Source organism: Bubalus bubalis, chromosome 9, assembly GCF_019923935.1.
Source record: "Bubalus bubalis isolate 160015118507 breed Murrah chromosome 9, NDDB_SH_1, whole genome shotgun sequence".
Classification (NCBI taxonomy): domain Eukaryota; kingdom Metazoa; phylum Chordata; class Mammalia; order Artiodactyla; family Bovidae; genus Bubalus; species Bubalus bubalis.
Genome location: NC_059165.1, coordinates 39,193,438 through 39,206,041, shown reverse-complemented (window position 1 = coordinate 39,206,041; position 12,604 = coordinate 39,193,438). Strand labels below are relative to the sequence as shown.

The 12,604-nt window shown below is 47.1% G+C and overlaps 1 protein-coding gene across 4 annotated transcripts in view; it reads left to right on the top strand.

The window, feature by feature from the left end:
* TTC1 (tetratricopeptide repeat domain 1) overlaps positions 1–7,099 on the top strand; it is an 80,792-nt gene extending 73,693 nt beyond the window's left edge. For all 4 annotated transcript variants that reach the window (XM_044947380.2, XM_025292308.3, XM_006073443.4 and 1 more), the window contains one exon: positions 6,482–7,099. In XM_044947380.2, coding sequence (XP_044803315.1) covers positions 6,482–6,615 — 134 coding nt within the window. In that variant the 3' untranslated portion in view covers positions 6,616–7,099. The remainder of the gene's footprint in view (positions 1–6,481) is intronic.
* Positions 7,100–12,604: the final 5,505 nt, after the last annotated feature.

Sequence of the window (12,604 nt, the reverse complement as noted above, 5' to 3'; positions counted from 1 at the left end):
ACTTAAAATAAATTGAGCCTGGCCATTTATGGCCTTTAGGAATCAGTGTCAGAGAATGAGACAGATTTCCCAAAAGATCACTGACAGAGTTGATTGAGGAGAAACTACTGGCCTAGTAAATCCAAGTGTGGGCCCTGCTGGGTGGACTCAGACTCCTAGGAGAGCTGCTTCAGACATGGGCAGATCTCTGGAGCCTTCCTCAGTTCTTCCAAAATTGGCTCTTTCCCTAATTTGCATTTTTAATCAAATTTGACACCATGTTTGAGCCAAAAAGTTATTTTGGAGGTACTTTTTCTTCAAAGAAGGAAGAAAAGAGTATTCCTCACCTATTCACAATGATTATTTATTTTAGCAAAAAGGAAAAAGGTGTTTGCATTTAGCTGAGCTGGATTTTGTGCTGAAAGAGAAGACTTGGTGAATGACCGTACTGGTCACTTAGGCACTGATCTCTGGGTCCATTTTTTTTTTTAATCACCATGAAACAATAAATGGATAGATATAAACTGAATCTTACTGCCATTGTCAGTTCCAGATGGAATTAAGTTCCATCTGTCCTTGTCACTTAGTTCTCATAAGCTAATGTTTCTTGTCCTGTGGTTTTGGCAGTTACTTACGTTGCTCCTTTCATGAAATAACTTAAGTTGCTTGGTAAATAACGCGTCAGTTTGTTGTTACACATCAGTAGTCTGAATGACCGGACTCCTTTATTTTCTTCATGAATATAATGATAGTGCATAAAATACTGCTTCTTGGTATCATCTACCATAGGAGAGCCTGAAAGGGAGAAGTCACTCTCAGCATTGTATGAGCTTCCTCATTGTAACGAGGAAGGTGTGTTCCTTCCTCGTTACACATGAACTAGCTTTGATTCGTGCACTTTGAGATCCTTGGAGGCTGGTCCCTCCAGATGCGCAGAGCCATATCACTTACTCAGAAGTCCCGTGCAGGCTTTTTGCAGTGGACTGCATGACTTTTAGTTTGTTCGGTACTCTTGATTTTCTTTTCCTTTTCTGTCTGTAACTTGACTTCCTTTTTCTTGGAAATGTACCCCCCTCCTTGGGAAAAAAATTCTAATTGAAACTATGAGTGGGCAGAACATACTTGCTCCTCTGTTCTTAGCCTGTTGTTTGTAAATGTCATCCTTAGAACAGGAGTGGCCATTGGTCATAGTGCCACAGTCCTTGCCAGAGAGGATGATCGTGCTGACGTTAGATTAGAGGAAAGGGGTCAGTCACTGGAGTGTTTACTTGTTTGCCCTCTTCTCTTCTCTGGGAAGACAGCCTCCTTGTTGTAGCCAGGGAACATAAGGTTTAAAAGGACTGCAGGGTATAGTCACTGGTTTGATGAGGTGGGAAAGATGCCCTGGACAGAGCATCTAGCTTCTGTTCTGCCCATTCCAGATGATCTGTCTTCCCACCTCAGCTGAGAGTCTGTCCTGACCTGGAAAACCTAGAGCTGGACTTGAAACTTATTGACTCCTTCAAAGGTCAAGAGCTGTGGGCGAGGTGTTGCCCCAGTGACCCTGCCTTTCTTTCGCTAGCTTCCAGCTGCTCGGCACACACGGGGGCCTTGTTTGTCATCCAGTCCAGCTTTCCACTTGTACCATCCCCTCCTTCCACCTTCTTGGAACATGTTACCAGTCCCCTGAGTCCTGAAGTTACTCAGGTGTTCGCTCCTGGCCACTAGCATCCTAATGAGTGTGCATTTGTGAACTAAATTAAGAACACCACCTTGTATGATCCATGTTAAAAAGTGAGATTTGGAGCTGGAGGTAACTTGTTCATGTTATTGTAAGGGTTCTTTTGACTATTCCTTCACATTAAGGGCTTCTGTGCAAGTGATTCAGGGTCCTAGAATCTGGTCGTTCCCTCGCCTGTTACTGGCCCTAAAAGCTGCTGCAGCCAGGCTCCTTTGCCACGTTCTTCTTCCTGCTGCACTCCCTAGTCCTTAGCTCAGACTGTGCACTTGCCACGTGGTGGGTCTGGCCAGCAGAGAGTCTCAGCCAGCCCGCGTTGCTGTTGCCGCTCAGTAGGGAAGGCCAGTTGGGGGTTTTCAGTGCCCTCCCTGCACTTTGCCTCATTTCCTGGTTGCTATTCCCATAGCTCCTCCTCTCGGGAGAATCACTCCTGCTGCTTTGATAGTTAGCTTGGTAAGGAACTGACTTCCACTTGCACCCAGGAGCTAATATATAAGCATTTGAATTGGGTGTAAATTTTATTTTCTGTTTTCTGTGCTGTCTCTTAATTTGCCTTTTGCTCAGAGGACATTAGGAGTCAGCTGCATGGCTTAGTTTCCTGCCTCAGAAGAGGAAATGCAGTGTCAGGATTCACTTGTGTGCAGCCTGGTTCTCCTAATAGAGGATCTATTCCACGAGGCCTCCACCTCAGTGATCTTGAGAAGGTGAAAACAAACTGTCTTCCTGCCTCTCCTTACAGTAAGCTGACTACTGCACAGTCACTGTCTCCAAAGAGAAGTGATGTATAACAAGTCAGTTGGTTTATTACAATGCAGTGTTGCTTGCAGACACAGAAATTCAATATTTATCAGAAGTGGATCCAGTGCCAAGCCTTGGTCTCTAGTCGTAAGTGTTCTTGTCTGAGCCCAGGCACTGTTGGACTCTTCTCTTTGCCATGGGATCTGGTCTGAGGGATGAGATCCTTGCAGTTAAGGACATGTGGACACGTTCAGGCCGAGTGGTGGTACCAGGTTTGCTACAAGTGGAAAGAAGGGAACCTGATTGATTACTGCCCAGATAAGGGGCGGGTGAAATCTGGCAGCCAGTGGAGAGTGTCGGAGATGGGCCAGATGGCAGATGGTCCTGTCTGGGGTCTGCAGAAGCTGCTTGAGGCTCTGAGAGTCCAGCCTGACTGAGCAGCAGCAGGAAGTCTGTGAGCATGTGATCGTGTGCACAGCCGAAAGCTTGCTCTCGCTGAAGGTGCTTGTCTACCACCATCATAAACAATAAGGGTGAGTTGTGCAGACACCACAACTTGGTTCTGCCTTAACGTTGGGCTCTGTTTCCTCATGTCCCCATTGGTCCTACGCTGATTTTAGAGCGTCGTCAAATTGAACCGTAGTTGATTTACAAAGTTGCTCAGCAGAAGAAGAAAAAAATACCTTCAGTGCAGAAGAGGCAGGTTCCATCCCTGGGTTGGGAAAATTCCCTAGAGAAGGAAATGGCAACTCACTCCCATATTCTTGCCTGGAGAATTCCACGGACAGAAGGGCCTGGCAGGCTATAGTCCATGGGGTCGCAGAGTCGGACCTGGCGTGACAACTAAACAGACCGTCAGCACCACTGTGTTAGTGTCAGGTGTACAGCACAGTGCTTCGGTATTTTTGCAGATTATACACCATTTGAAGTTTTTACAAGATAACAGGTATAATTCCCAGGGTATCCTTTTGCTTATCTATCTTATATATAGTAGTTTGTGTCTTTTATTTCCATACCCCTAATTTCAGAGCTTCTTTACCCGACAGCATAGACATCAGCTGTTTGTTGAGTGAATAAATGGCCTCTTTCTTGTAATGTTGCACTAGCTCTCTGTCGGAACCTTTGGGTTTGTTCTTCACTTTGCCACACAGCATTATTAACACTGAAAACTGTTCTCCAACTATCAGTGGCCTTGGCCGCACCCTCCCACCTTCCTTTCAGTCCTATGGACTTGCCGCCCTCCCTTGCCCTCCCTTGCCCCCCTGTCTCCATCCATTTTTACTGCACTGCCTACTCCCTCTGTCTCAGACTGTTGCAGTTCTGCCTGTCCTTGGTGACTGAAATGCAGATTCACGTACACAGCTCTGCCAGGTCTCCCTCCTTCCTGCCCAAGCTGGAGGGGATCATCTGCTTACTGACTCTCATAGCATTTTACATCCTGACTCCATGTGAACTGGCTTGTGTGTGTTCTTTTCCATCAGACCTAAGCTTATTTTGGTATAAAGACAGTGTCATGTATCTTTGCATCCCCACTGCACATACATACTTGGTACATGTTGGTTAATTCAAGTCAGGTAACCTCAGGTCTTCTCTTACATGGAGACTGTTTGATCATGTTTCTTTATTACGTGTCTGGTACCTGCCAGGGATTTTATGTGCGTTATCTATTTAGCAGGCAGACTTCCCATCTTCAGTTCTGCTGTTCTGGTGGTAATAGTCAAGCTATTGTGGAATGTTAGGAGGGCAGAGATACGAGAATAAAAGGAAAAAGTGATGCCACATGTGTTAGATTGGGACCTTGGAGAAACAGAAGCAAAGATTGGATTAGAAATATGAGGGGTTTATTAGAGGGAACACCTGCGAGGGGAGGTGAGCAGAGACAGGGAACTGGACGTGACTGGGATCCTGTCAGGTCCCTGAGAGGAGTAGGGACCTGGGTCAGAGAAGTCCTGCCTTGCAGGTTAGTCCCGGGGACGCCTCAGCAAAGCCACTGGGGAGCCAACACCTGTGACAGGGGCCGGTCACAGAGGCCCCTGCTCTGTTCTGCAGGGCTCGGTCACTGACTGAACAGCTGTGGGACCTGCGACCTTGGCGTGGAGGCGCCCTGCATCCAGAGAAGTGTGTGTTCTGGCTGCCACTCAGTGGAATCAGCCAGGCCAAGGTCCCCAGCTCCTTGCGGTGCAGGCGCTTCAGCCTGATGGGCAAAGCGAGGGCCGGTGCACGGCCCCTGCTCCACTCTGTCCTCAGTGTGAATACTTGTGCTCTGGCTTCACTGCCATCTCCAAGGTACAGGGGCCTCCTCACCACCTTCAGTACCTGCTCCCATCCTTCAGGGCCTCTGCCCTCCTGAAACGCCTGCCTCACACCCCCGCACAGGCCTGGGGGCTCCTCTGCGCTCACCCCAATCTGTGTCTGCCTGCTAGACTGTGAGCATCTCAGAAGTTACACCAGAGTAACTCGTACTTTTTAGATCCCAGTGCCTCCTGTAGTGGACACCAGATAATACACACATTTGCCCTGGAGATTGTTGTTCCAGCCGTGGACGTGGCCATGCAGTGATCCCTTCCCCCGGGTGGTGGCCCCAGGCTTGGCTGACAGTCCAGAGCCTTGGGACAGGCACCTCCTTGCTTCACTCACTCTGTGTCAGAGGAGCCAAGGATTGTGCCAGCAGAGACATTTTATTGGGCTTTTTTAAATGTTTGGTTCCCTCCCTGTCCTCTTTCTTCAGTCCCAAGACAAACTGCCAGAGTTCTGGCTGACTCTCGCTCTCCTGGGGAGGCCCTGTCTTTCCTGGCTTCCTATTCACGCATCTGTCTCCTGGTCTACGCGGGGCCTCTCTGTGCTGCCCCTGGCGCGCAGGGACGAGGCCTGTGTGATGACTCTTCCTCCATCAGCAGCGCTGAGCACGTGTGTTCCAGGTTTGGGAAGCCTGTCTAGAGAGTGGTCAGTCTGGGTTTCTGTGAATATGGTGAGCTTTTCTGGGGGCTAAATCTCAGACTGAGTCCAGAAGTTCTTTGCAAGAGTTCCCAGGAAAGGCCTTGGCATTTAAAGGCATGCATCTTTAAGTTCTTTATCTGGGATTTATTTCAAAGTGGGAGATCTCAGAGTAACAAAGCTGCCAACAAGGGCAGCAAGGTGAGAAGGAACCTGTACCTCTGATGAGCAGGGGTTTCTTTTTCTTTTATCCTCTTCCTCCTCTCCACTGGAAGCAGACCTGCAAGAAAAATTAGAACCGTTTAGAAATGATTGAAATGCGTATTTACTCATCCTAGCCAAGATTTTCCAAAACACCCTAGTTTCAAATATTCCATCCTGTTGCCCCACAAATCCCAGTCTCCCAAATGTCCTGGAAACTCCTACTTTTGTATAAGCTCCATGTCCCCCTTACATGGAGAATCAACATAAAAATCCATGGTTATGCTGTGTGTGTTCATTTGACTTTATGACGTGAACTCACCTGGTGATTGACAAAGAAAGCCCAAAACTCGGGGAGGGAAACTAGGCTGTTGAGGTTGATGGAGCTGTGCAGGAGAACAAGATCTCCTGTTTCCCCAGAAATGATGAGTTTGGTTTGGAAGCTGAGGCTTGACTTGGAAAAGCAGGAGGCTCTTGAGTTTCAACCTCAGGTTCAGTAGAAATCTGCTGAGTGGAATTAGATTCAGCAAGTGGCTCTGCTGTTTCATGGAGAACAGACTTGGAGGCGCCTCAGCCCTCCCCGCAAGGCTTGGCCTTCAGTCCCCGGGGCAGCAGCTCATCACTCAGCCCAGAGAGCCTGTCCCCTGGGGATTCTGGCCAGTGTGGCCAAGAAGCTTTGCTGTCCCAGCGGGGCCCCTTGTGCTCATCTGTGCAAGCGATGACTCAGGTGGATGGCACTGAAATGACTGCTCTGCTGTTGGTACATTGGGGGCTGAGGGTTTCATAATTTTAAAAGCAGGAGCTTTAACTGCAGAGGAATACTCTGTTTTGTAGTCAGATAGGAAGGCAGTTGGAATCTCCCGCTTCTGCCGACTCCCTGTTTTTACTGGACTTTTTGCTTTTACGTTGCAGGTAAACTAAAAGATCTTGGGAACTTGGTTCTCCGGCCTTTTGGACTCTCCACAGAGAATTTCCAGATCAAACAGGATTCCTCTACTGGCTCCTACTCCATCAATTTTGTTCAAAATCCAAATAACAACAGATAACAAAGATAACAATAGCTTTTAAAGCTGGCTTGGAAATTGTGTGCTGCTTGGATTAGCAAGGGGAAAGGCCCTGCTAGTGTTTAACTTCTAAAAGCATCTGATCTCAGAGACAGGCTGTCTCGTAGAGCCCAGTGCTCCCTTCTGCCCTTTGTTTTACGATCAGGGTGAAATGCACTTCCTGATACAGTGAGCCTAATTTGATTTCCATTTTACGGTGGTGTCTGTGCTGCTGTTGCCCTGGTTCCAGCTGTCCTTTGTTTTGTCCAGGAGAAAGCCTGCTTATCGAGACGCACCTCCCTGAGCTCCACAAACACAAACCCAGCTGGAGTCTCCTGGGCCGAGCAAACCTGCTGGGCAGAGACCACCTGGCCATGTGTGATGGGGTCCCCGCCTGCTGTCCCCTCGCCCCGATAGCACACACTGCCCTGTGTGGGCTCCAGCATCTCCTGGTTTCCTCTGGTAATAAATGCTTTCTGTGACAGTCTGAGCTGGGTTGTGAATTTTGTCCCCAAAATAACAGCTAGAGCGGAAGGCGTTCTGGCTGTAGGAGGCAGTGTTGATTTCGAGCAGTGTTACTGGAGTCCAGTCCTCCCAGAGCCTGAGCTGCCACCTTGAAGACGATCTGGAGGAGCTGAGCATCCACCATGTACTAAGATTCAGAAACCCACTTCACAAGCTGTCCCAGGCCTCTCAAGGTTTGTGCAGTTGCTTATGAAATCAGTGTTTTTGACCAAGTAACCAGTCTTAGTGATTTCAACTTAAAATGGCTTCATTTAGGAATGCTGGTATGTGAATCCCAGAACAAAACCGTATTCTCTTAGATTCCATGAACCCAGAAATTTCAAAGGTAGTTTTTTTCTAATCCTCAGTGCTGGTGAAAAGCTTTTGCTTATTATGGTTTAAGTGTTAAAAGCAGTGACATTCAGGTTTCATGTTAGAAATGAAGTACACATATAATTCTGTAATGACATGGCAGTATGCATGCTCCCAGTGTTAAGAATTGTGCTGTTCTTTTGATCAGTTCCTCAAAGCTTCTTAGCGTCTGTTGTTAGGCAGTGGAATGATCCACACTCTGTGGTTCGCTAAGCCTGTCTCCCAGGTTTTTTGGCAGGGGTAGCATGAGAGATCTTAGCTCCCCAACCGGGAATTGAACCCATGCCCCCCTGCAGTGGAAGCACTGGACCCCCAGGAAGTCCTGTCTCCTAGATGGAAATCAGATTCTTCATGCAGTTTATAAGGGGGAAGGAAAAAGAATGTGGTTAGTTTTGCTTTGCTGTCTTCATGATAAATCTGGCATCTAATTTTTCCCAGAAGGTGTGTGAGAAATTGCACAAGTAGCACAGAAACCTTGGCTGAAAGCTGCATGGTCCGCCTGGCGGTGGTACATGCTCCCTGCAGCACTCCACCGACCTCTCGATCTCAGCACTACTCCACGCTCAGAACAATGTAAGGAGGGGACTTCCCTGGCAGTCCTGTGGTTAAGACTGCACGCTTCCACTGCAAGAGGCATGGGTTCAGTCCCTGGTCAGGGAACTAAGATCCCAGGTGCCACACCGTGCTGCCAAAAAAATAAAGCAAAAAAAAACTTAAAGAGCTCTTTGATTTATGTGGACTAATGCCTTGATATTTATCAATATTTATATAGAAGTTAACATAGAAATTTAAAATAAAATTTATTTTTTGTTAGTAAGTTATTTCATAACCACTATGAAAAGTTTTGACCTCGTAGACACCTGAAAGGGTCCCAGGAGCCCTTGGGGAGCCCTGGACCACCTTGAAATTCGTTTTGTCAGATTATGGTGGCCTGTATTTACCTCGTGTTATAAGATGTATGATTTAAAAGTCTGTGATGCTTTTGTCACCCCACAAAAAAGGTATACCAGAATAGACTTCTAAGGTAATCCACGCTGAGACATTTATTTTTATGCCAGTGACATTGCAGTGGATCACAAAAATTTTGGATCTTCTAGAATTTCCTTGAAGACTCAAACACATTTTAAAAAATATTACTTATTCCTTATCTGCCTCCATGAATAGACCGTGAGCTTCTGGAAGCTAAGGGCCGTATTTATCTTCATAGCACCTACTGCTTTACTAGAAGCTTAGTAAACTGTTGTTGAAGGCTGTTCCACAAGAAGTGGTCTCAGTGTGAACAATCATTCTATCCAAACGTCTCTAGGTTCTGTGGCCTTTATTTCTTGATTTAGTACCTGTGTTGGTTGGTTGGTTTTTTGCAGCTTAAAAAGACATTTGTAGAGAGCCCCTTAAAGCCGGTCGAGCCCCTATTGTGCAGCCACGTAGAATATCCTCGGATGGTGATCATTCACCCTGGCCTGTAAACATAATGCCTCCTGATTTTTAAATTTTCATTTCTGCATCTTGGATATTTACAAGGATTTGTCTTGAGACTTTCAGAAACCCCCAGCTTGTCCTCTGGTTTCATGCTCCCCTTATGGTCTCTATTTGTGTGTCCGCAGTCTCGGCCACCTCCTGGTTCTCACGTGAGCAGCTTTCTCATACATGGGAGCCTCTGCAGTAGGCCTACCCAGGGCTTGGCTCTGTTACAGTCACACTTGGGTGGTAGTTTTTCTGTGCAGAGTATACTGTGGATTTAGTTCATTTTGCGCATGCATCATGGATCTGAAGTATGGTTAAATCCTATTCTTAAAATCCAACCCTTTTCTAAGAACGCCTTTTCTACGTTTCCATCACAAGCATTGCAGCTGGGTTTTTTCCCTATCCTTTTGCACCTAGTCTGACCCACTGCCCAGATACCGTAACTTAAAGTTATCGTGTGTACTGGACTAGAGCATGTTACCGCATGCCGAGATGCTGAGGCAGGGAGTGGCCGAGCTGCTAGGTTATGACCTGAACGTTGCAGCACTGGGCCTGTGTTTCAGCTGCAGTAAAATGACAAGACCTCACACACTGGACCTCCAGAGTTTCTCAGATAGAGTCAAAGGTGTGAATGTTTAGTCCTACAGCACTTTGTGTAGTTGAAGATAGAGAACTGCTTGAGGAAATGTGGCGGGGCCTGGTGATTCTTTCTGGTGCTCCCTGATCTCTATGCTGGTGTCCGAGCCTGTTGCTGAGTTTCTCACAGCTCTCAATCCAGACTGCTGTAGGAAGAGGCACAGGGACTTTTTATGGAGGCATGTTACTGTCAGGTTGGACTGGCGTGGAATGGGGAGCTGGCAGTGGCTGTTAAATCTAAGCCCGATTAGAAGGTGTATTGGGAAGGTTATCTGTTCCCAGGAGCTAATGAGCAGACCTGCAAATTGCCTTACAACCGGTTTAGCAAAACTTGGAATGTCAAAGGGGAAGACTATGATAGGAGGCCAAGGAGGATGGAAAGAAGTTAATGGCTGCTTTAATCGTGAGAAGGATCTTTAAAGCACAGGACCCAATAACCTTCTAAGACTAGAATGTAAACCTGAGACACCACACCGGACAGGAGCCAGCAGCAGCTTAAACTCATTTCCTCCTCAGCTCTGGGTGTGCAGTCCTCTGTGGGAAAGGAAGGCCCTTGGCTGCCAGAGCTCAGTCTTGCTGAGCCTGCAGCCCAGGGGTCACTGCCAGCCCACAGTTCTGTCCATGTTGCTCTCGGATCACTTCTGCTTTTGACCCTGTCTTACTTGTTAAGGCACTGAAATCTTCCTCTAATCCTCCTATGGGTGTATACTGTGTACCTGATAACACATTCCCACACCCTAGGAAAAATCTCCTGGAAGCAATTTCAGTGAGATGTTCCTCATCCTTTGCAGCCTACCCCTCTCTGCACTTCAGTAGTAAGCAGCTTAGTCCTTCTCTCATCTGAATTTCCTTTAGAAAAGGAAGCATTGATATGTGAACATTCCACCAGAAGTGGCTGGAAGTTCTCTTTCTTCAGGGAAGCTGCACAGCTAATGCAGAGAATGGCAGTTTCCAGTCACTATCTGTTGTCTGGAGAGCAGCCTTGAGCTCATACTAGACTGAGTCCATTAGTACTCCTGAAAATGAGAAATGGGTTACTTGCTACCAGCCAGCCCATAGAGCATCAGAGTGACTGCTTAAGAACTTCCAAAGGGCAATCAAGGAAACTAGAGGTTAGTTTATGAAAACTAGTGAGGATGTCCTCATACTTCAGAGTATCAAAAATTTCAGTCTTCCTGTGAGTTAGTAATTTTTAAGGTAAACATGGGTACGTGGGGTTTATTTCTTATACCAGTCTGCCTTTACAGATGTTTGAAATGTTCTAGGGTTAAAAAAATACTCCATTTTCTTCTAATTTCTCAACCCTCTGAGGGCTGCAAGCTAGGAATAAACTCCCGAGAATTTCTATCGGCCAGACTAGAATTAGACTCCCTACAGCTTCCTTTCACATTCCCTCCCTCCTTAGCTGAATGAAGCACGGCAAAGCCTGTCACCCCACTGCCAGGGTAGCCCACAGCTAATAATCTGTGGTGATATTGAGTCCCAGCTGCCAGTTGTACCTTGCTAAAAAAAAAATACAGCCTACCCAGATGGCAACCCCAAATCAGGCACTGGGGCTCCTCCAAACATGTCATGATTGACAGATGTGAAGGGAATCAACCCAGATGCTCTTCAGGAAGCCTTTAGTTCCAGGTGTGAGGAGCCAGATCTGCAGACAGTGGAACCTCCTAGTACCAGGTGGAGTGCTGTGCCAGTGGAGGTCCGCATCTGACACCCCACCTCATCACACCAGGCACACTGCCCTCCAAGTCAGAAATCAGCAAGTATGAGCGTCGTCAAGCAAACTAAAGAGGAGGAGGAGGCCACGGTTGGGAAGCAAGGGAACAGTGTGAGATGGGAAAGTGTTTACATTTCAAAGGATGGAGGCTTTGGAGGACTCGCTGGTACTTAGTCTGAAGGACACAGGACTGTTGTGTAGGGATAGTTTGGCTGCCCAGAACAGATACGCTATCTGCAGTGCTACCTCAGGGAGTTTTAGCTGGGAAACTGTCTTTATTTCCAAGAGCCGTGTGACTGACTGGATTCTCAGTCAGCTCCAGAGGCCAGGAGGCAGCTTTTCCAGCCACTCCCTTTCTACCGGCATGAAAGCAGCTCTGTGGAAGCGCGTTCTGTGAGGTTGCTTTGTGTCTCACTGAAGCCCCTGGCCCTGTGTTTCTAGAGCAGGGACACATCAGGCTCCTCTTTACCTCGGGGCACTGCCCATTGCTGAATCCGTTTGCCTCCGTTAGGTTACAGGTGTGGGCGGTCTGCTCAGTATCCACAGGCTTCAGGCCCTGGGCACAGGCAGAATTCAGAAAAGTAGTAGTATTCCCTGAGTGAACTATAGAGTTCCCTGCACCTGTGTTTTTGGCCTTGGCTGAATAGGAACTCGAGCTAGTTGAGTGAGACACCTGTTTTCCATACCTCATCTTGGCCAGTGTGGCCACTAAGTGATTCTTCTGTCAATAAGGTAACTGATAGAACTAAGATTAAAATACATGTCTCTACTGAGTAAAGCAGGTTATTCTGTACTGCAGGCAGATTCTTCACTGACTGAGCTACAAGGGAAGTGCCTGTTGAGATAGAAGCATCATCCTAATATCACCCACTCACTTTGCCTCCTCTATGTGAGGTTGCTTCTAAAACCGTGCTCCACAATGCAATGAAGGGCTAATCCTAGAAGTATTAACTCTTTAGGACAATGACCTAGCCACTGGTTTAGCCAGCTCTTTCTTCCTCTGGCACAGAATGCCTGAGTTGTATTCTTTCATCCCAAGGTCATCACCCTTTGATATCAAAGCAAAGGCCATGAAACTTCTTTGTGAATAAGCCAAGATTTGGCAGGGTGCTGTTCACCAGAGAAAAGTATGCTTAAGAAACACTTACAGTATACTCTCTTCAAAGCACTGAGGGAAGAATCATTACTTGAAAGAGTAGAAATGAGCTGTCACGTATAAAAGCAAGAAAACGGCTTACTTTTATGTGCAGTGACATGCCAGCATTCCCAGGGAGATACTCCAGTGGCTTCCTTCTTACA